This window comes from Candoia aspera, chromosome 8, assembly GCF_035149785.1.
Source record: "Candoia aspera isolate rCanAsp1 chromosome 8, rCanAsp1.hap2, whole genome shotgun sequence".
Taxonomy (NCBI): Eukaryota; Metazoa; Chordata; class Lepidosauria; order Squamata; family Boidae; genus Candoia; species Candoia aspera.
In genome coordinates, this window is record NC_086160.1 from 52,637,169 (window position 1) to 52,659,448 (window position 22,280).

General features: G+C 35.7%; 1 protein-coding gene across 29 annotated transcripts in view; it reads right to left on the reverse strand.

The window, feature by feature from the left end:
• Nucleotides 1-22,280, reverse strand: part of ANK2 (ankyrin 2) — a 337,224-nt gene that overhangs the window by 23,343 nt on the left and 291,601 nt on the right. For 15 of the 29 annotated variants that reach the window (XM_063310220.1, XM_063310221.1, XM_063310222.1 and 12 more), the window contains 9 exons: nt 22,054-22,265; nt 20,207-20,411; nt 17,700-17,796; nt 16,776-17,004; nt 14,174-14,299; nt 12,515-12,637; nt 11,469-11,501; nt 9,246-9,267; nt 177-6,080 (listed from right to left, as the gene is read on the reverse strand). In XM_063310220.1, the coding sequence (XP_063166290.1) occupies nt 177-6,080; nt 9,246-9,267; nt 11,469-11,501; nt 12,515-12,637; nt 14,174-14,299; nt 16,776-17,004; nt 17,700-17,796; nt 20,207-20,411; nt 22,054-22,265 (6,951 nt within the window). The remainder of the gene's footprint in view (nt 1-176; nt 6,081-9,245; nt 9,268-11,468; nt 11,502-12,514; nt 12,638-14,173; nt 14,300-16,775; nt 17,005-17,699; nt 17,797-20,206; nt 20,412-22,053; nt 22,266-22,280) is intronic. The other 14 variants (XM_063310239.1, XM_063310235.1, XM_063310233.1 and 11 more) reach the window with 5 other exon arrangements.

The window sequence follows — 22,280 nt, forward strand, 5'->3', positions numbered from 1 at the left end:
AAAAACACAAAACAAACAGAGCTCACACAAAACACATTAATAAACATGGGAAGCTTTTTAAAACAACACACAAACCACACACCAAAAGCAGGGCAAGGGGTAAAATAAAAACCACAAGCAAAACCTTGTGATTTATGACATGCGTAGCAAAGGGAATCCCAATGGCTGGCAAATACCTTCAACATGGTCAGGGACATTTTCATCAGGAATACGCTCAATCAGAGTCTCAATAGACTCATCCCAAATGGGCCTGGTGTCAAAGATGTCCTCGGCAAGTGACTGCTGGGTCTCAATGGATGGCACATTTTCAATAACCGAAACTTCTAGGGCACTACTACTTTCATCATCTGAAACTAATTCTTGCTCTTTCTCTGACTGTGTAAGTCTATCCACTAATTTGGAAGCTTCATCGCTAATCTCTTCAAAGAATTCTATAGAGTTTTTGTAAAGGTCAAAAAAATGTTCCTTACTTTCTTTTGAGGGACTAACAGCATTTCGGGAAGCTGAGGTACTTCTGCTCTTAACAGGTAATCGTGAAGAAAATATCTTTGGTCGGGAAGTCATCAACTCATCTGATTCTAGCTCAAGCTTCATCTCACCCACTCTCTCTCTGGTCTCTGCTTCTGCCTCAGCATAACTTCTAGCTTTGACTGAATGCTTAGCTTTTGAGTCTATGGAGGCACTGGCATCAGATTCAGATTTGCTCCTAATGTCTTGTTTTATAGGTACTTTGCAGGTTATATCGGGGGTTTTAGATGACTCTGACTTCCAGGCAGATGTTTCTGTCTGCACAGATTCTTGCTCACCTCTTTGAAAAATTGCCTTAACTGGAATTTTAGACTTTGGTTTGGAGGGGTCATCCTGTGGTTCTTCCAGGCTGTCTATAAAACCAACTGAAGGAAGGCTCTCAGGTTCTGACTTATGTAATGATGGGAATGTAGCTGGAGCACTCCTAATGGGGATTTTGGATTTGCTTTCAGTAGAAGGCACACTCTCCATGGCAGCAGTGGGGATTTCAATCACAGATTTTTGCTCCTCTGGTGAGGAATCTGGGGAATCATCTTGTTTTTCAGCATAAACAGACCTAGTGACTGTTGAAAAATTTAAGTGTACATCAATCACTGTCTGCTCAGGAGAGAGAGGACAGGGCACCTGGAAGCTATCAAACACATCACTAGAGGTGAGGTCATGATCAGAAGCTGTTGTTTCTTTCTTTGGTGACTTTGAAGAGGCTGAAATACCCATTTTAATAGGAATTCTAGATTTAATATCTTCTTTTGTGCTATATAAAGCAGTGGTCTCATCCTCTGATGCAGATATATGTGTACTTTTCATGGCTATTTCTCCTTTATTAAATTCAGAAGATGCAACTGAAATCGAAGATTGTTCCTCGGGGGGGCATTCTAGGCCTTCAGCTTCTCTCATTTCTTCAGATAATGATACTTCTTCCTGAGATTGCTCTCCCATCTGGAAAAAGTCTAAGTTTTCATCAGAATAATTCCTTTTAGTCATATCAATGGCACCACTCCTTGTCATTTCAAACAATTTTCCTTCCTGGAAAAGAAAGGGATTTGGTTCACCGGAAGGAGTTCCATCTTCAGTAGGAGTTCTGGCTGGTGTTGTATCAGGTGTGGTGCCTTGTGATCTCCTGTCTACCATTAAGCCAAATATTTTTTGTTCTTCCTCCTTCACTCTAGCCTCAAAAGCATCATCATCTTCACGAATTTGACTCCACTTGTCAGAATCTACATCTGTCCTGGTTATAATTACTTGGCTAATTATTTTTTCAGCTTCATCCCTGATATCTTGTAGAGCAGCTTCATCTAGTGATGTGGAGTCTGATGCTGAAGGTAATGAAGCTGGTCTTTTCTGAAAACTGTCAATTTCCTTGGATTCTATCTCCATATAGACACCTTCTGAGACCTGAACTTCAGAACCTTCTGATACTGTTCTGTAAAGAGAACTCATTCTTTTATCTTCAGCAAATTTAGTTTTTTCTTTATCAGAATAATCTTCCTGAAGTGACTGGTCTATTCTTGTCTTTAAATCAATTTCTGTACTAATTTCATCATTAGTAAAAAAATGCTGTGAAGGGACATTTTCATAAGGGCTTGTTATAGGCAGAGCACTGCCAACTTCTTCTGTATCACTTTCATATTTACCCTTTTCGGTTGTTACAGATGAACATCCTGTGGAGTGCTCTGTGCTAGAAAAAACCCTGTCTGATATCTCAAACCTGTGGTCAGTTCCAGCCATATCACTTCCCAAAGCGGAGTGATCAGGTGAAACATTAGTAGCCAATACATTATTCTGTGAAACACAGCAATGAGAAGTCCCAGGTATACAGGAACCCTCTGAAGTTCCCATAGTAACTAGGCCTTTTGGCAGCACCCTTTCAGATGCTACACTATCTTTTAAAGAATCATCCTGGTGGTGTGATGTCACTGAAGTTTCATATAACTCAGTTATTTTTTGAGCATCATCATCAACAGAATGGTAGAAAGATTCCTCAGGTGGCATCATAGGGCCATTAGGGCTAACTGTGTCACTCTCATCTGTGCTGTAGCACTTAGATTCGCTAGCCTGTGCTATGATGCTGGCATCAGAGGCAAGTGAAGTATCACATGACATTTTGGTTTCCTCAGTTGGTTTATCCGATTCTGTGTTATCCTCCTCAGTACTGAATGCTTGCTGCTTAGACTCAATAGGCTGAAATCCCGTCTCTTCAGGACTGGAACTGGAATCCATATTGCAAAGATGAGATGAAGAAGGCTGCAGTCTCATTATAGGTTCCATTAACAGCCCGGAATCAGCTTCTTTTTTCAGCTTTGTTAATTCTGGCTCACTTTCTGAGGAGGAAGAGCTTTTTCTAGATACAACTCCAGAAGCCACTACTGTAGACAGAGCATTATCTTCTAGAGTTGTTGAAGGTATCATTTCGGTTTCAGAAGCACCTTCCAAATCAGAAGCTGAAATAGTATCATCTTGTTTGGAATCCTTTCTATAGTCCCTCTTCTGTTTTGCTTCCTGTTCTAGCTCATCAAACATCTTAATTTTGGCCACCATTTTAAACATCTCCTCTTCTGGAGTGAACCTTTTCTTTGGCTCACCTTCTGAATCATCTTCTGGCTCTTCATTAACTTCAGGAATTACTGCAGACTTGGGTATGTTTGCAAGCACCTGTGAATCTGTTATTTTTGGTGTGATTTCATAACTAATTTCTTCAGAGCTAGGAGTCTCAGGTGAAAGAGGACTTTTCCCTGAGCTCTCCAAAAGAGATGTTTGTTCTAAACTGTCATCTTCAGCACTTCCATCAGGATCACGTAAGAGTCTAGATCGTACAGGTGTTAGTTCTGGGAAGTTTTCAGCTTTAGCAGGGGTAGCCTGAATTGGACCAGGAACTGGAAGGAAGCCAGTCTTTGCTTTCTGTTCTACAGGGCTGCTTTCCAGAGAATCACGGCAGGGGGATTCTTTGGTTGGACTAGGCTCAAGGGAATCAGGTGTTTTACGTGAAGAATTATCTTCCAGCACTGGGCTTGCTTCCAATGAATCTTTATGACTTATAGCTATGGATTCATCTGCAGCTGGGCTAAGACCTTCACCTTCATGGCTAGGAAATGAAAGCTCTAGTCCTTTGCTAATGGTATATTGCTCAAAGGATGCATCCTCATCTTTTTCAATAGAAGAATCATGTTGTTCAGCTAACTTAGTTAAATGTCTTTGATCTGCCAGCACTGATGATTTATCAGGGACAGCATTGTTATCAATCAGAGTTGAACTAGAATCTAGGCCTTTGGATTGCTCTTCTGAAAAATGATGGGAATCTGACTCTGTGGTTTCTGTGATATCTTTTAGGTCTTTGTCACAAATAGTCATTTTATTTTCTGTTGGAGAAAGCCCCTTTGGTGAATGAATTTCTGCTGTTCTCTGCACTGCACTGGCTAATGCATTTTCTTCCATCTGGTCAGCAGTTTCTGTTTTCTTTGATGAGAATGAAAGGCTCTCAGGGCTTGTTTCTGGAGTTTCTGCCAAGCCCTCATGCTTATAACTTTCTTCAGAGCTGTTCTGGGGAGTTCCATCAAGCAGGCTACCAACTGGAGAGTCTGCTATGCCTTCATGTTTAAAACTTTCTGAGCTGCCATCCAAAGCACCACTTTGCAAGGAGAGTGTGGGCAAAAACCCATCTTTCACATATTCTGATGGAAATGTAACATTGAATGGACTGGTCAAAACTTGATCTAAGTGAAGCTCACCTTTCTCTGTGATTGAAATGTGCCGGAACTGTTGGTATTTATCATTGTCCTCCAGCTCTTCTTTTATGACATCAGAAAAATCAGTTGATGTCTTTCTGTCTGGACTGATCTGAAGCTCAGTGTCCCCTTGGTTATCAAATGTCAGGACTACATCCTTGGATTTTTCTTCAACAGCACCAGGAGATTCTTTTTTGGTGTCACTCACTGGTTTTGTGATTAAATCTTTCTTCAAGGTTATATGAGGTATACTCTGTGTGACTTTTTTAGATTGCAAACCTACCTCTGTCGGAGGCTCCTGGTTCTTTTTGCTTTTAGGACTGTCTTTTTTGTGTGTGTCTCTAGATGTTAATGCTGGCTTCTTTTCACTTTCTGCTTGAGTGGCTCCTTTTTTAGTTGTCTCTTTGTCAGAATCCTGTTGTTTCTGCTTTATAGATTTATGCTCAAAAAGTCCAGCTTTATGCTTTGATGGGTCTTGACCTGACTGGAAAGCTTTCATTAGTTCACGAACAGACATAGTCTCTTCAAGTCTTTCTGTTTTGGAAGATGGTGACAGAGATGGCTTCTTAGCTGTGGGAGAAACAGGCGGCTTTTTAGCCGTGGGAGAAACTGGTGGCTTTTTAACTGTGGGAGAAACTGGTGGCTTCCTTGATGTGGGAGAAACAGCTGGCTTTTTTGTGGTAGGAGAAACAGCTGACTTCTTAGTAGAAGGAGATGAGAGTTTTGAAGAAGAGGAAGCAGCAGCAGAAGTCTTTGGAGAAGCTGGAATCTTTGTGGATGAAGGAGAAGCCGGAGTCTTTGTGGCAGAGGGAGAACTTGGGGGTTTTGTTTTATAAATAATCTTTTTAGTTTGTGTTGGCTTTGTAACAGGCTTCTCAGATCCTTCTTTTCCTTGGACTCGAACTGGCAACTTTGAACGCCCTTTCTGTTCATCTTCTACTCGCTTCTGAAGAGCTTTCACTTTATCTTTGATTGACCCAATAGGGGTTTCTTCTATAACTGGAGACACAGCTGTATCCTTCACAGGCTCTGCAGTAGGTAATAGTTGTTCTTCATCTAAAGATTCCTCTGAACTGAACCTGTTCAGCCCTAAATGTTCATCCTTTCCTTGGGTTCCTTCAACCTTTGGCTTTTCTTTATCTTTTAATTTCTTTCTAACAGGTTTTTTAATTTCCAAGGTAGGTTTGCACTGACCTTGCTTCTTTTGGTCTTTTCCATCTGCTTCAGAACCTCTGCTTATAACGACAGCTTCAAATCTTTCTTCTACTATGTCTTCTTGAAATGTCTGCGGTTGCATTTCATTCAAAGAAACATAAACTTTTAGATCCTCGCTGAGATAATCAATCATTCCTGTCATATCTTTTGTTTCTTTCTCTGGTTTTCCTTTACCTATTCTAGTTTCTACACAGATAGGCTCACTGACTTCCAAAGGAGCATTTTGCTTGGCTTCTTCAATTTCTTCATCACTTACAATAACCCAGTCTTCTTCCACCAACATTTTTCCAGAAGCAGATCTCTGTAAAACTGGCTTTTCTTTGGGGCAGCTCCCACTTCTTAGAATTTCATTTACTTTTTCTAAGTCCTCTTTTACTCTTTCCACAATTTCAAATGGTTCTCCAGGCTCTTCATCAGCAGCTTTTGCAAGATCTTTCACCTTAATAGAACCTGTTTTTTCAGAAGAATCTGTTGTCAAAATTGCAGTCATTTTTATCAAATCTTGTTTCATCTCAGAGACTTCAGATAGCAAATCTGGACTTGCTAGGACAGGAACATCATTGACAAGATGGCTTTTCAGGATAGATGTTTCTGTAGATTCTGTTTCGTCATCATCTTTGATGGAAATGGGGGGAAACATTGGAAATAAATGGAAATCAAAAATAGAGATTGTCAAATGTAATCAGGACTGTTTTTGATTGCAGCAGTAGTAGGATCAACAAAATAGTCTGGGAATGGTGGGTCCACAAATCTGATGGTGGGAAAAAAAAAGCAAAGCAAAGCTAATAGGGAAAACTGAAAACAAAAGTGGGCAGGAAATAACTTGCTTAGTTTTTGCAGTACAGCACATCCATACACACAACACCAAAGCTTTTATAAACCAAGACACCATAGAAACAAATTCAGGGGAGAAAAATAAAGTGTGGAATTTACACAAAGATAGATATCTCAAGATTGTTCAGATGTTACAAATCAATGCTCAAATAAAAACAGAGAACAAAAGAAGGATTGTAACTGGTTGAAAATAGATGTCCTCAAAGAGAAAGCCAGTGGTAGCAAACTTCAGAACCATAATTAGTGTGTATGTATGTATATATATATATATATTATAATATAGGAATAATCTTTACAAAGTTAAAAAAAACTATATTTACAGTTAATTCTACAAAACTCCACAATAAATGAAATACATTGATATCTGAGGTAGCTGCAAACCGGCATTTCATCTAAGGGGAATCTTACATCCAAATAATGACATAGACGCAACACTTATTTCAAGAGGCATGATCCTTCTCTTGGAACATCCTCATATTGAAATAAATAAAAGAGATGGAAAAATAAGGGGGTAATTAAAACAACATAACACAGAACAGAGAATTCAAATGTTCAGGGAGAAAATGTAATGAATGGCAACCAGAAACATTCATACAGGGCACAGAGATATACAGACACAAACATACACACAATATATATATATATATATATGTAAGCCAAGTTATTTCCATGCAAAGCAAAGCTGTTGCATACATTGCAGGATTACTATCCTTACATTAAAAGAAGCCCAATAAAACTTAAATGGTTAAAATTAAAATGGAATTAAAACATGTGGGAAATACTGTGGTGAAGTATTATTTTCTATACCGAATATACTTCATTTCTGATTTGGAAAAAACCTAAGATGTAACAAGAATAAAAAGATTAGAGATAAAGCTCTCTTCAGAGAAATCAAGAACTCTAGCTATTTGTAATTTAGTCTTTCAGTCTACCAGAGTGTTTCTTATCTTATTTGTTAACACAACTGAGTCCATTTCCTTAACCTCATACTACCAGCAGCTCCCCATTACTATCTTGCCTGACCTGTCACCCTTTTCCATGATCAGCCAGCTGTGGCTATGAGCTATGGATGTTAGAGATGTGCCTGATGCTACTTGTATATATTCAACTTGTCCCCCTATCTCTCTTTTCTGGGTTGCCATGCATCTTCTGTGACATTGGAGAGCTTGTTCTAATTGCTGATGAAGCCACAGAAGCTTACTAGTTCTCTGCTGGTACGACAGGTCATGGTGTATCATACACTTCCTGAATAAAGTAGGCAGGGACTTGGTATTCCCCAAATAGCAAGGTTTGACTTAGCTATTGCAATTGTCAAATATTTGACTGAGTTAATGGCTAATTGTCAGCCTTATGAGGTAGACCAGGCAAGAAACATGACCAGGTGAGCTAATTCTACCTTAGTGTAAACCTACATTAACAGACTCTTGCAAGTTTGAAAGTACATCTCTCCCCCCATCTCCTTTAAAAAAGGTAAAGGTTTCCCTTGACATTAAGTCCAGTCGTGTCCGACTCTAGGGGGTGGTGCTCATCTCCGTTTCAAAGCCAAAGAGCCGGCGTTTGTCCGTAGACAGTTCCGTGGTCATGTGGCCGGAATGACTACACGGAACGCCGTTACCTGCCCGCCGAAGCGGTACCTATTAATCTACTCACATTTGCATGTTTTCGAACTGCTAGGTTGGCAGGAGCTGGGACTAGCAACGGGAGCTCACCCTGTCACACGGATTCGAACTGCCGACCTTCCGATCGGCAAGCTCAGCAGTTCAGCGGTTTAACCTGCAGCGCCACCGCGTCCCATCTCCTTTATACTGCGTCCCATCTCCTTTACAGCCCAAGAAACTGGGGAAGGACTCTTCTGAGCCTCTTGCCCTGCCCACATTACTGCTGCGGGCTCAGCTGCCTTTTATCTGTTCTCTTGGTTGCGTCTCTTTGTCCTGTCTCTCAAGGTCATTCCCACATACCATTACACTGATTGAGTTAGGTAAGTTGGATCTGACCAGCCTCAACTACCTACTTCTGTAATGTGACCTCATTCTCTGTATAATTCTAAGCAGCTATCACAGGATATGCAACTCACATAAAGCCGGCACTATGGCACAACAATGCTTGTTTCAAATAGTCATTTCTAGCATGATATAGAGGGCCAGTTTGATATAGAGATTAAAGGCACCAGACTAGGAACCAGGAGACCATGAGTTCTAGTCCTGACTTAGGCACAAAACCAGTTGGGTGTATTTGGGCCAATCATTCTCTCTCAGCCCTAGGAAGAAGGCAATGGCAAACCACTTCCAACAATATTTCCAGGAAAATTGCATGGATTTGTACAGGAAGTTGCCAGGATCACCTAATTCTACCCCATCTGTAGGAATAATAATTCATGTCCAGCAAACAATATTCTAAGACATAAAAAGCCTCATAGAAATACTTCACCAGAGTATTAAGGCATAGATGGATGGCTTTGTTACTTTCAACAGTATCACTTTTATATGAGCACCTAGACATTTCATGTGAGAAATTTCATGAAGAATTTTGACAGTTTGAACATTTTAATTTGTAAAAGTGATACTGTAATTAATCTATAAAATGCAATGATTTCATGTCACAAACTTAAAATAAAATAGGAGTGGGGAAGTTATTATAGAAGCCTAACAGCAATAGCAGGGTTACCAGGGAATGTAAAAAAACAAACAAACAAACAAACCAAAAACAAGAATGCTTAGATGAACTGATTTAATATTTTAATTTTAAATTATTAATAACAAATTACAAGTTTCATCTAAAGGCTTTAGTTAGAGTATTATAAGCTTTAGTTAGAGTAAGTATAATCTAAGTATAATCTTATACTTAGAAAGTTAATATGATTATCAGTGACAATTAAAATTTGCAATTTCTTTCATGCCTTCTTATTGGTAATTTATGTACACCATTACATTTTTATTAAAATCTTACGTTTTTCTGATGTCATGTCAGTCTGAAAGAAAACAAAGAGTGCATGGGTTATAGAAACTTAACATTACAATAATCAGTGGAGACTATTATCCTGAACTATACCGAGGCTGAGATCAGTTCAGTTTACAAATATCATAGACATGATATTAACAGCTCAGTTCTAAGCATTCTCATACAAAGAAGAACCTTACTGAATTCATTTTCTTCTTGATAAATATTCTTAGGACTGCAGTTAAGCAAGTTATTTAGAGTGGTAGAATTAGCCATGCCTTTAAGTCATTAGTGACCATGAGTTAAATGTATTAATTGGCAACACATACAATACAAATTGTTAATTTACTGCATTTATGCTGGATGTTAAAAACTGAGTGCACCAGCCTGAACTTGCTGAACTTGACAGGGAAAAATGATAAATAATACAGAAATTATTTACTTTTTAACCTGCACTTAGGAAAGTATTTTGAGAAATTAGTAGCAAAAGTAGGAACATATAATATAGCTAGAGATAGCCTAAAGGTCTTCTTTTAAGGATCAAAGCATTTATACATATTTATATTTTTGCCATGTTTTGCCAGAAAATTTAGAGTCATTTATTTTACTGAAGTATTTTTAAGTGTAATTCTTCTATATTTTTATTTATTGCATTTTGTTCCACAAATAATTATTTTTTAGTGTTCTATATAATTAATATACCTATTTACTTATAAGTTCTTCATTGGTCAGCAACTGAAGGTGTTAAATATTAATTTACTCATATGATTACATACAGTATTTACAGAAATCCATTTTCCACTACAATTTTAAAACTTTGCCCCTGCACTTTTTTTTTTTTGCTTTTCAGGCAATGATTGTCTGCCTGTTTCTAGAAAAGCCTTACGAGAAAACTATTTTATCAAAGCAACTCAGGAGAGGGAACAGTTTTTGCTTACTTCAAGTCATTTTGCACTGTTGCAAAGGATATTATAATGGAGACAAATTACAATAAAAAGACTCCAATTAACTGAAAAAGCCTACAATTGCAGTTATTTTTAGAAAATTTAAAAGGTTCTAGGAACTTAAGATGAGACATCCTTTCTTTCTAATTACTGTTTGCTCTGACATCTATTCTTGGATAAAATTGCTAAAAGAACAAGCTCACCTATTTGCTCAACTACAAGGATGTAAATACAGAAAGTTAGATCAGCTGTAGCTTGAATTTTTATTGTCCTTTGAAGACATCATTGATAAATATGTAAGCTCTCCCTACGTGATCAGTGAAGTGGACTAGGTCATTACATACACTGGCTTATTAAAGCTTAGGTGATTTACAAATATAAATTTTGTATATTTTGATAAATTACTATTGTTGTTTATGTGTCTTGTTCATTGGTAATATATTGGCTCAAATTAGCAATTAACATTTACTGCTGACAAATGTATAGTTCTTGAAAACATATTCATCTCATTTTTCAAACTTCAGAGTTATTTTTCTAGAAATTTAGAAATCTAGAAATCCAGAAACCCACTGGTCACTATGACATGAAAAATCTTCATTTAACCACAGTTTAGTATTACATCCAAATTGAAACTGTGGTTGATTCACCTATGTTTTACGGAACAGGGAACTTAATAAATCATATTTTTATTTGGTTTATCTAACGCATAGGTAAAATTAATCATGGTTTGTCCTGGTCATTGCACAACTGTAATTAGTGAAAAACTGAAGCATTTTTAATTTTATCATTATAAAAATGCATGGAAAGGTAATGTCTAATTCCTATTATGCTGTATCATTGTTTAATGTTATGTTAAAACAGGGCTAGTGAGTCCGACTATACAGCATATCATAGTACAATCCCTTTGTTCCTTTCATTAGAACATAAGCAATCAAGTCAGGAACTAATTAATCATTATTTCCCTTACTTTCCACTACATTTTATCCCTTTTCCAAATACCCTTTTCTCTTACATGTTCTCTTTCAATTAGTCTCTTTTGTCTTTCCAAAACAGAAGACTGTAATAGAAGAAATCTGGATTACAGAGAATTTATAACTGGATTGATTGCAAAAGGCTTATGGAACTTGATCAATGTCTACATGAAATTAATTTGAGGTGGGGCCACTTCTGGACAACAGGCAATAGGTTGTTCACACTTGTCATTAAGTTATATGGAATTCAGGTGACTGGTCTTTCCTATATTTGGATCCCTATCACAGTCATTTTATAGCAGAGTTAGCAGAATTACCTCTTCTTCCTGTTCTTGATCTGATTCTGATTCCTTTAATCCAATAGGCCATGCAAGAAAAGAGAAAAACAGAGCAAGGAAAGATAGGATACAATTAAAGGAAAAGCATGATTTCTGGACACATTCAATTGTCAAGAGTACATAACAAATACATTTTTTGCACTTTCCCTTAAGAAGGAAAAAAAGGGAGCAAGAAAGTTGGTTCAGTTAAGAAAAGTGGAGATAAGAAAAGTTCAAAGAAGAAAAGCTATTTTATGTTAGGCTTTCGTTTGATTACTATTATTATTATTGTTATTACTGTTGTTTTTGTTGTTATTAAACTTAGAACAGTTTCTCAAATATGCCAAAATTCAGTATGAGTAGAAAAGTTTCTTAAAGATGCCTTAATCATCACAACACAAGAAAATGTACATATTTGCATAATTTATTATCTCTTTCGTTAAGATTTCGAATTTAATGTTGCTATGTCTGAATCACAATGAAAGCTAGAGTACTTGTATATGATACCTCAGGCAGTTTTTCTGTTCATTTAACTAACTGTATGAATCATCTATGCACAGCACAATGCTGGAAAATGAGATTATTAGTTGAGGTTGTGCAAGAAGGTATAAATAAAAAACGCCCAGTACCAAAGCTACTTTACAGTTTGTTTTGTTTTATCCTCCAGCACTGCGCTGCTAATGGAGTGGGCTATATATGTAAATGCACAAGAAAAAGGCTTAAATATCATATGAGTGAGTGATAGTGATGTTGGTTGTTACTATGTATTAATAGATTTTAACTCATGCTAATGAGCCATCGTTTCCATATAGAACTGTGGTGTGCATCATATGATTCTCAACATTCAAGGAAGATAGAGAGCCTCTGACAAGAAATAATGCTATATAATTTATGCATCCCTAATAAACAATATTAAAACATAGATATTTACATAGTGCTATTAGTAATTTGTGAAAAGTACAACACTATAGAACAAGTTTGGTGCCTCTTAAATTACAGTGTATAAGTACAATACATGAGCAGGTTGTATTTGAATTGGGGAGTACCTTTGTGTATACTGGTAATGTGATATTCAGATTGCAGATAGCTTGATGTACCAGACCTCTTGAAGATTTGGGTTCCTTCATGAAAGACAGGCGTCCACAAGGTTCTTGGGTTGTATCCCGAACCTAGTGCAGAAAAAAAGCAAGAGCTCAAACCCAGCACCCTGAGCATGTATCTCTTTGTTGGTGGGATATGGGTAATAGTGTATTGACTTCCAAAGTAATATCTTAAAAAGAAATCCTAGCTTGCATAGGTATATGCCTGGAATAAAACTAGGCTTTGGTAGCAGTTGTGACATGCTGGCAAAAATGTGCCAAAACTGATCAGTCCTTTCCTTGCTCTTAGCAGGTAATACTGTGTATCACAGCTTGTAACTGGGGGATCAACAAGGGGTCGGTTCAGATCCATTGCCAATTCAGGGAACAAGGAGTCAGACCCTAAACTTGGGAGTAGGACAAGTAAACTATCACTCAAGGAGCATTGAACAGTGGAGCCTGGGAGCCTCCTTGAGAGGAAATGGTGTTTACTTCTTTAATTCAGCAAAGTTCAAGCTCCAGCTGCTGACAAGCATCCATGAGGATGCCCTTGTTGGAAACAACTGTCCACTACAGACCTGCATTCTCTGCCCTCTCATTCCTGGTTTCTCTTGAATTTTTCCCTTGCAAATGGTTTTTTGGCTTAGAACACATGGACTGGCTATTATGGACTTCATTAGCCACAAACTATTGGACTGCAAACTGATCTGCTCTTTTCGGTTGTTTTTAAACTGTAGCTATGAGATACTTTTGCACAGATCTTTTTCTGCCTAATTTATAGTCTGCAGTTCTAGCATTGCCTGTTAACTAATTTCCTAATGAGCTAATAAAACTATTGGAAACAGGCGAATTGCCACCTGTTTGTTGGTGTTCAATTTTGTGCAGGACAGGAGCAAACAGACAAACAGGTGGCTGGATGGAATTGAGATTCTGAAAAGGAGTTTTTTTTTTTTAAGGAATACAGTATATGAAGTGGTGCAAGGACATGGAGGAAGCAAGGTCCTTCCTCCATATATATGGAGACAAATGCAAGGAGAGGCGTAGTGAATTTTGCTGATATAAACTAGTTTTAGTTAGGGTTTTTTCTTAACATGCCTCTAATTTCTTTAGCTTACTATCTTACTTCTTTTCTGCATTCTGAATTACATTTTTACCAGAAAGAGAAAAAAAGCATAATGTATGTCCATGTGGGTGTGTGCTGCATAAATGTATGGAGAGAGAGAGAAAAAGAGAATCCCATAAACCATATACAAACTGGACAGAAATATACACAGCATTCCTAAAATAAAACATACCTATCTTTAGCCACTCAAACTCTGCTTAAATAAGAACATGACATCATTATGTCTTCTAGAAAGTACTGAAGCTTTTGCAGGCCTCTAAAGAAATTAAAACCACAGAACAGGTACTAGTATTTTATACAGGACATTACTTGACAGCATCTAAATGGAATATATAGAAAAGCAGCCTTCAAATATTTAATATTTTATCATGGTATTGTTTTTTTTTTAAATTTGCCACTTCCCTACCCCTGTCCCCCAAGGGTAAATGACACAGGCCAACACACTATTACTTGCATTGGAGCAAAATAAAACCAAACTTGAAATACATATTTATATCAATTACCTTGACAAACAATGGAAGTCTATTTTCTTTGAAGGCATAAAAACTGAATATGTGATGCTGGCCACTCTTTGTTAATGGTACTAAATTCCCAAAGCAGTCCACATATATGGGTTTTCCTTCTAATACCTACATATAATCAATAAGAAAATAAAATATTCATGAATGCTGTTCTTATAATATTTTATTTTGGCTAAATTAGAATCTATTGTTAGTCTTATTCAGAAGGAACTATTAATATAACCACATGTTATTTATACCTGCAATCTATAGTCACTTTGAATTATAAAAACTATACTTTTCTTTAGACATATAAGCAATAACATTCTGAACTTGTGCAGTTTTATATTTACATATATACATGAATTTTATACTAACTTGGCTATGTGGGATTGTCCTATGTAACAACTAACGCATTTTTAAGTTCTCAGTACACTGAAATCAACAGTGGGCTATTAGGTGACTAGAAGAAACTGACTTGGATATCAGTCTCCAGAGCATTTGAGATATGTAGGAAATTACTACTTTTTTAACCATGTGATGTCTAGGCATTTTTTTTCAGTCAGTCTTTTTATTTGCAGAGTGTTTAGAGGAGGCCACCCAATATCAGAAGATTATTTTTTGTACACAGCAGATAATATGCTCTGTAAAAAATAAACTCTATATCAACTGTCTTGAGCTTGCAATGCAACATATATTCCCATTCTGTTAACAACATAACAGAATGGGAATATTGCTGATTTATGAAGAACACATGACTGAGTTACAAATAAATAGCAACAGCAAATATGGATTAATGTGTGTCTAAGAGATTCTAAATATATACAAGTAAATCCTTATTTCTAGGCAATCAAAATTTCTTAGGAATTAAATCAAATATTGCATATATGCAATATGTTCTCGATCCAATGCTAAATGCTCAAACTTTTTAGGAAATTATTGTGTTGAGGCTTTCTTCCCTAAATTTTTACACAGTTTGTTAGTAAGATCTTAAACATAACATATTTATACATTGAGTTTGAATATCAGAGCTAGGAGAAATGCTAAATTTGATTTAATCAAATATAAACAAAATACAATAAATTAAAAGACTTAATAGGATTACCTCCCTATGTATTTAATTTATGAACTTCTTTATTATGGGCAACAACCAGAAAACCTCAGTAAAACATAAAACAATAAAATAAACTGTCAAAAAAAGCAGAACTAAGATAAATTATTCAACTGTTGATGGATTCTACATGCAGTACATTTTTGCCACATTTAGATTCTGATTCAGCAATAAATAATGAGGATAAAATAAACTAGGAAATTAACTAAAAATGTGCAAGGATTTTTACAAAAACCACAGTATAAAAGAAAATGTAGATTCAGTGATACCCATTCCATGCAAACAAAGGTGGGATACATATGGCATTCTCTTTTCCATCCAGTACAATTGTGGGTAACACATCAATTGCTAATTGATTAGGTTCTTTACATTTTGGCACCCGAACTTGATGTCAGTGCTTTGCCAGCTTGATACTATAAAGCTGTTTTCTAAATTACATCTCTTGGTAGGGAAAGTCCTGCCACATCTCAGTACTGCTGTCCAAATAGTAGATTAGTCTGATTAAGGCCAATGCTAATAGAGCTTTTTATTAAAAAATTGCAATAAAGCATTTATGCTGGAATGGTCTTATGACATCTTATGACAAAGTAGTCAGCCAATGTCAATGGATATAGTATTAAAAGAGAAAAATAAATCCTTAACCATTAAACAAAGATACTTAATATTCCAGACTCCACTGTAGTAATATTCTACAATATTAGTAGATTCTCAGAAGAGAACCCTTAATTACTACATGGTCAATAATTTCCCCCTTCCATCATATAGGAAAAGTTGGTAAGACCTTCAGAAAGATTCTTGGTATTGTAAGTTTTGTTCCTCTCATTTATCCCATATCTTAACAAGCCATTAATTATTGAGACACTTGTTTGTTTGTTCATTTGTATTATAAGCATTAACCACCAAGACTGCTGTTAAAAATTAACCAATTGTTCCTATATCCTCTTTGTGTACTCTTACTTTGAAAGAACAAAAATAATATTTTGATGCATTTAATTGCAATGCTTATCATTTTAATAACTTAAGTAACCCAAATTCTGATATTTTGACCTAGCCAAAGCATAACACACAATAAAAATTCCAATTCAGTCTGAATAAAAATATCATGAGCTGTAGGAAAGACAGGTGGTTATATAGTATAGGACATTTAATTTGAAAATGCTATCTTGCAGTAAAGATCTATCATTTGGTTTCATTATACTTTCGCCATTTAACATTTGTTGTTTTATTTATGCTTATAGCATGTTTCATCTCAGAGCAAATTAAGTTATAGAATAGTGGCTGTTTTTGTAAAGAAAAAAGCATAAATGAAAAGTTTAATCTCTTCCACCATGCTGTGATTTTGAATTAATGGATTAAATATTCATGCGTTTAATATATCACCTAGATTCTCTAAAATAATGAGATTTTTCCCTTGTTCTATTTTTTTGAACTCATAAGATAGTGGAAACAATTATTTTAAACTAACATGTCCAAAAATATAAATAAAAATAATACCTCTACATCCCTGCTTCGAGCTACTTCCGCAAAGTTTTCTTGTTGTTCTAGTGTTTTATCCACCTTATCATCAGTCATGCAGAAACATCTTAGTCGGGCTTCTATGGGATCATGAGATTTGGCAAACACTACAAATTTGGCCATGTATGGTACACATATAATTTCTCTATATACTTGGGAAGCAAATGCTACAGATTCTTGTACCTGTCGACAATCTATCAACCAAAATCTGGAAATAAACAAACATATTAAATTATTACAAAAAAAAAGTCTAATGGGGAAAAAGCAGTTATAAATGTGAAAATTTTCTAAAACACTAGGAACTAGCACTGATTTCAAATATCTAATGTAAAAAACAAATTCAAATATTTACTTAATAATTCAGATTCAGCAGTGGGTGTTGAATTGCCCCCTTAACTTTTATGCGGGGTCTGGATCAGGACTAAAATGAATCTGAATGTATTGCTAGTTTATTTAGGATTATAGAATGTCTTTACTGACAATTGTACCTTAATTTTAACCAAACCATGAACAAGATTTTGCCCCAATGCATTATAACTTTGCTTTTCCCATTCTATTTCTAATAATTTTCCCCTCTTTATGAAATCTTCATCAAGCAGCAAATTGTTAAAAGAGAGAAAACCCTTATCAAAGGCCTCAATTATTGCTTGCAGAAATTTTTGAAATGAGTGTCAGGGACACATTGTGCAGCCTTGGAATGACAAGTTGCCAACACCTTCAGTCTATGGAATCCCAAGAGAACAGTTTTTTAAAAAGAACAGTTCTGGCTATTAGGAACTCTACCGCTGTAGTAGATGACTTATGGACAAGGTGCATATGCATAATATGCTGCCAAACTAAGGTTATAGCTCTGAAATACTTTTTTACAGTTTTATTACTGTATACTGTTCTGTATGGAATTACCTGGCAGATACATTTGTGGTGAAGGAAACACATTCATTTACAAATGTTAATGGTGTTGTTCCTGTTATGTCTTCCCACTGAGCAGGCGTTGTTCCACCTGAAACAGATAAGGTAAATGTTGAGCATTCCTGCAAATTAGTAAGATTGAATGCATAATATTACTTTTAGTAATATTACTTTTAGTTAAATTCCCAATCATGCAAAGTCTGACCTAAGAACATTCCTAAGGTTGCCTGTCATTAAGGTTAATTCTGATATCTGCCAATATGACATTTAAATGTTAGTGTAGAAGACTAACATTGATATAAATTATTCAAGTCATGGAACAAACTATCTAAATGGAAACTAATACCTTCATTCTTCTCCAAATATATGCAATTATAAAGTCTGTGATCTTCGGAAAAAGGTTCCACTACCTCAATACACAACAGAATTCAGGACTTATTTTAGGTACAAAATTAAAAATGAAATAGTAAATTCTTTACATTAGTACTATGCTAAAATCTGCATTGCAAACTCAATTTCTTTCGCTTACAAAAGTAGCTTCTGTTTTGTTCAGGTGGAGAGTTTGTTTTGTTTTGTTTTAATTTTGGTGACAGTTTTGAGGTTATTTTTGAATTATGGGTGGCAGAGACTGCTGCTGCTGTTTTCTGTTAGTTATCATTATATTGATTCAAAGCTACCTTGTTCACTTATACTTCCTAATCTGAAAACCCAATGGGAGAATTTCATCATTGTTATTTCTCCTGAGATTTAATTCAAGCATGAGAAGCCAAGGAGACTGCAGATTGCTGGATGGATAATTGTAAAACGAAACAGAGTATTTATCTTCTGGCTCTCTTTGTTACTAAGTAAAAAAAAACACCACTATTTGAACAAAAGTCTCTTCCCCTTTGAAAGACAAAAACCATTTTCTCTTTTGTTGAAATTAATTAAAATTGGTAAGAAAAAAATGACAGCTTGTTGCATATCTCAAATATCTATATCCAAAGACTTTATTTGACATACAATGCCATTAATAAATAAATGATGCACATATTTTGAGCTATTATTATTTTTCTCTTAGAATTATGTTTTACAATATTTTTCACAATGAGTTGATATAGATTGGCTTCCTAAAACTGGCATTGAGAAATCTGAGAACAGCAGAAACCTCTACGTAACAAGTAATATCTTTAGTAATTTCTGCATAGCAAGTACTATGTTTAGTACTATCTTTAGTACTTCAGTAAGTAAAGTAAGCTTTACTTACTTAAAGATAAGCAGTTCTTTAGAACAGTAATTAATTATGATTAACATAATTAGGAGTAGATATTAACTATGGTTATAGCTGAATCATATTTTTCTTTAAACCAATTGACCACTCATTTAAAACTCAGATTTTGATTTAAGGGAATGCTGTTCCATTTCTCAAGTTTATAGTATAGGGAAACGTTTTAAGGAAAGGAAATGGAAATTATTTGCTAATTATAGCTAGCAGAGAACTATTGTTACATTTGATATTTACTGTTGCCGCACTTGAAAATGATACAAAAAATCTGGGAAAAGTGCTAAAGAGGGAAATCAAAATAACCAGGGGACTTGAGTATCTTCTTTATGAGAAAAGGCTAGAATGGGCTCTTTAGCTTATAAAAAAGGCAACTCAGGGGAACATGCTGAAGCATTTAAAATCATGCATGTTGTAGAGAAAGTGGAGAAGTTTTTATCCCTTCCTCAAAATGCAAGGACCAGGGGTCATACAGTGAAACTCTAGGAAAAGAAATTTAGAACAGATAAAAGAAAGTACAACTTCACATGTATCTAATTAACCAGTGCAATTCATTACTAGAAGACAGGGTGATAATCTTGAAGATTCAATAGTACTTCCTGGCTGGGAATTACATGCCTTCAAAAACCAGTTGCAAGGGAACAACAGTGAGAGAATGTCTCCACACTTGCTCCTTGTAAGCACCCCAGAGAAATCTGTAGGGTTGGGAACAAATGCAGGACAAAGATGGCTCTTGACCTGATCCAACGGGGCTATTCTTATATTCTTACAATTTAAAACTCTGGAAAAATAAATTTGTCCTTTGTTTTACAAGCCAAATGAATGTTCTTCTGTTAAACAGTGATATTAATGCCATAACTAAATACTGGCTAGTATCCATAATGTTTAAGGGCTTTTTTTTTTCCACAACTCTATTTCACAATAACATTATCAATGGCTCTTTCCACTGGAGGGCTCCTATTCTTAAACTACCTATTCCAATCACTGAGCATATTTTTAGAATAAAGCAATACAGTTAAAATGGGAATTAGTTGGATATTGGGGTGGGTGGGTTTGTGAATATACATTGGTTAGGCAATGCGTTATTTTCACTGTAAACCAATGTTAGTTTAACTATGATCTATGGAGGATAGTTTACATAATTTTGTAACAGAGCCTTAATGAGAATTTTAATGACCTAAACCACCAATATCTTATTTCAGTTCCATGCATGGAATTCCGAAGACATATGTCAGCTTACCTGTTATGCTGCACAGTAGTCTTAGAGTAGGAGTCTCACCTCCATAACCATTAATCATCACATCACTGGAAGCTTTGGGAACAGGAATGGTCATAGTTATTGGCTTATGGAATTTTCTTCGCCTAGGTTCCAGGGTGACAATAGGACTGAATGTGGCTTTATTGCCTAAAATTTTCTTTATAAGTTCATTGTGCATAGGTTGGGCCTATCCAAAGACATGGAGAAAAGAAAATTTATCTTAATTATAATTATTTGAATAATGATTGATTAAAATAAAACACTTTGTACTCTGTGATTTTTCTTCACTTAATTTGCTGCTAACTGCTGTCTTCTGATCCCATCTCCCTTACTAATTGGCCATCAGGTCATTTCTAGTGAAAAAAATCCGTAGGAATTATAATTTACCAAAGCTTTGGGGTGTTAATGATTTCACAGAATTCTCAAGAAAAGAGAATTCTGACAATTCTCTGAAAACTCTTTAAATCCAGTTAGAATCAAGATGGGATAAATTCTCTTATCTCTAGCCATTACATGAGTACAAACTGGGCATATTCTTATGTCATTTGCTGAAAATGAATAATAAATAAATAAAATAAAATAATCTATGAGCAAGTCCTTTTATCTTTTGTACACAGAATTATTCCAGTGAAAAGTCTAATTCTTCTGGTTATTTGTGAATTATGGCATGCTAATCACAAATTTGATGAAAGACAAAATTGGAAGAACCTAAATTATTGGTCACAATTCAATCCTACACTCAGAAGTCTCTGTAAGTTTACGGCTCAACCCCAAAAAAGTGGGAACAGACTTGTAGCCTAAATGTTTTAAAAAGCAGACACACAGCTTTTATACCAATAAGTCACACACATATGCATGTATGCACAGGTACATACATTATATATCAGTCATTACTTTTAAACATCTACTTTAAACTCAAAATAACATTCACTGAGACAGTTTTCTTTTCTTATACAACAATTATTAAATTACTGTTTGTTGTACATCTTGGCTGCAAAAATCTAGAGGATCATTACCAGTCCTTCTCACTAGATTTTCTCACTGAATTTTGGGTATCTGACTTACCAAAAGCTATTACTGGAGTAGAGCCTATGCTGTGGTGCTTCTCTGTTAGTTTGTTTGTTTGTTTGTTTTCCTAAATACAGTATAATGCTGAAGCACAGAAAATATTACAAAAAAAGGGCACAATAAAAAAGGAGGAGGACTGAAAAAAATCTAGACAGTTACTAGATGGCAACAAAGAACTCTTTAGGTCATTAATAATCCATCTAGATTTTTGCCACCAAGATCTGGTAGCCCTAAAAAGAATTAGTGTGTAATCAAGTGTATAATAATTTAAAGAAAGTTTATTTAGGCCTCTTAGCAGTCATACGTATGGATAAGCTTTTCAAGTTTAAAAAGGTTCAAAGGATTTTTAGAAAAAGCACTACTTGAAAAGTTAGTGTTGTATATGCTATAGGGAAAAAGGAAAATTCAAGTCAAGTTTCAAAAGTATCTGGCAAGAACCATTCTACCTGGCCTCTTAAAGAGGACTTTTTGTTTAAACAAATATTTTGAATGTATTATTGGTTTCAGATATAATTATGGAGACCTTTTGTTCAAACATTTGCTACAAATTTTTGGATATATAACTTGGTTAATACATCACAAATTATAACAGGGTCAGTTTGTCCTCCACTAAAACTGGAATTCAGGAGACATAACATGCAGGGCAAGGAGGAAAAATAGCAGAGGAATCATAATGGAATAGAATTACAGGAAACGTCTCTTATCCTTAACAGAAATACTGCCTTACAAGGACTATAACATTTTGAATCGGTTTTTCCTACCTGAAGACCAACACGAATTCTCTTGGTTAATGCTCCCTCTGGGAAGACCGCTTGTACTTGTGGAACTACAGTACTGCTTAATACACCACCCTCAGGTCCAATGAGGTTACTGTCTTGTTTGATCCGGGACACCACTGCAAAGTACTGTGGGAAGTCCCGGGTGATAATACGGCAAATACGTTTCTTCTCCAGCTCTTCTGCAGTGTCAAGCACTGTGTGAAAAGAGC